The sequence below is a fragment of the Austrofundulus limnaeus genome, unplaced genomic scaffold (assembly GCF_001266775.1).
Source record: "Austrofundulus limnaeus strain Quisiro unplaced genomic scaffold, Austrofundulus_limnaeus-1.0 Scaffold260, whole genome shotgun sequence".
Lineage (NCBI taxonomy): Eukaryota > Metazoa > Chordata > Actinopteri > Cyprinodontiformes > Rivulidae > Austrofundulus > Austrofundulus limnaeus.
In genome coordinates, this window is record NW_013952662.1 from 839790 (window position 1) to 841553 (window position 1764).

Consider the following 1764-nt stretch of genomic DNA (forward strand, 5'->3'; position numbering starts at 1 on the left):
GAATCATATTTTAGTTTTTAATTTGTGCGTCACGCAGAAAATCTATTTGCGTTGTTTTATTAAACATTTAATTCCTCTTGTTTTATGAAAACATTTTACAAAAAAAAAAAGGTTCAGGTTAAAATACTGCAGCAAAGAAAACATCCTGATGACTGAATCTACTGCTACTTTCTAGGAAAATCAAGTGAAAATATAAAAATATAAAAACCAAACTTGGTTTTTACGCACAGATCCTGACATTTAAACACCAACAGTGGTGGCTAAGTGATCTTTAAAGTTTGATTTAACACGAGCCTTCTGACCCTCCAGTGGGGTTTGGCGTGCCCAAACCAGAGGACGAGGCCGTGCGCGCGGACCTGGGCCGCTCCCTGGACAGCTGCTGCCCCCTGCGCGCCTCCCCGGCCCCCAGCGGCCCGGACAAGACGGACCTGGACGAGCTGGGGGACAAGTGCGACAGCAACGTGTCCAGCAGCAAGAAGCGGAGACACAGGACCACGTTCACCAGCGCGCAGCTGGAGGAGCTGGAGAAGGTGTTCCAGAAAACCCACTACCCAGATGTTTACGTCCGGGAACAGCTGGCCATGAGGACGGAGCTGACGGAGGCCAGGGTGCAGGTACACACTTTTATGTGTTACTCCAACAAGTTTATTCTCAGCATGTTTCTCATCAGCCTGGATGAAACTCCACCTAAAGTCTTTTATTTTTTCTTCTGATCTGTCCTCACATCCCTGCGCCCAGGTGTGGTTTCAGAACAGAAGAGCGAAGTGGAGGAAAAGAGAGCGCTACGGTCAGATCCAACAGGCCAAAAGTCACTTTGCAGCCACCTATGACCTGTCGGTGTTACCTCGGACTGACAACTACACACAGGTAACTTCTGCTGCTGCACAAACTGTCTGCTGAAGAGGAACTCAACAGTTTCAGGTTGAAAGCGTTGATGATTAAACTCTTTTAGCCTGTTTAAACTTTTACTATTTCAGTTTATTTAGTTGTGTGAATCTTTACTGTCAGTAAAGTTGTGTTATTATAAATAAGTCTAATTATACACTGTAAAAAATGAAACGTTGGATTTACTTCACCATGTTATGTGACCTGGTTCCACTTAACTGAGTTGAGTAATTTCAAAGCAATATACCAGTTTTTTAACCAAAGAACATGAGTACGTTGCTTTGAATTTACTCAACTCAGTTAAGTGGAACCAGGTCACATAACATGGTAAATAAAAACATTTTAAGTAAATCCAACATTTCATTTTTAGAGTGTATGTTTCTGCTCAGTTTAGGGTAAATTTAATATTTGAACAAAAGCAACATAAAGTTGAACTTATTTTTTAAATAAATACTGTGACCTATTTAGCGGTGTGTGTGTGTGTGTGTGTGTGTGTGTGTGTGTGTGTGTGTGTGTGTGTGTGTGTGTGTGTGTGTGTGTGTGTGTGAGAGGATCACTTCAGATATTAATATTATTGGTGCCGGACCGGATCAGGACTGGAGTTTCCTTGATTTTTTAGTACATTTGTCTCATTCCAGATGTGCGCTCACAGGGCAAAATTAGTTTTGTTCTGATTTTTATTTAGAACTAAAACAAAAATCCAAGAAGAAAGTCAATTCTAAACCGTTCAGTCTTTATTTTGATTTAATTTCCCCAAGCTCATTTTTAAAATGCAGTCATTTTTTAAACCTTAAAACTGAAACAGCGCAAAATCAAGCCTAGGTTTCAAAATAAAACATTCAGCTTATTGGTAAGAAGGGAAAGCACACTGCTGTTTCC

At 40.9% G+C, this 1764-nt stretch overlaps 1 protein-coding gene across 1 annotated transcript in view; it reads left to right on the top strand.

Moving 5' to 3' along the window:
- alx1 (ALX homeobox 1) overlaps window positions 1–1764 on the top strand; it is a 9159-nt gene that overhangs the window by 999 nt on the left and 6396 nt on the right. The window contains exons 2-3 of the mRNA XM_014020609.1: window positions 310–614; window positions 739–867. Of these exons, the coding sequence (XP_013876063.1) occupies window positions 310–614; window positions 739–867 (434 nt within the window). The remainder of the gene's footprint in view (window positions 1–309; window positions 615–738; window positions 868–1764) is intronic.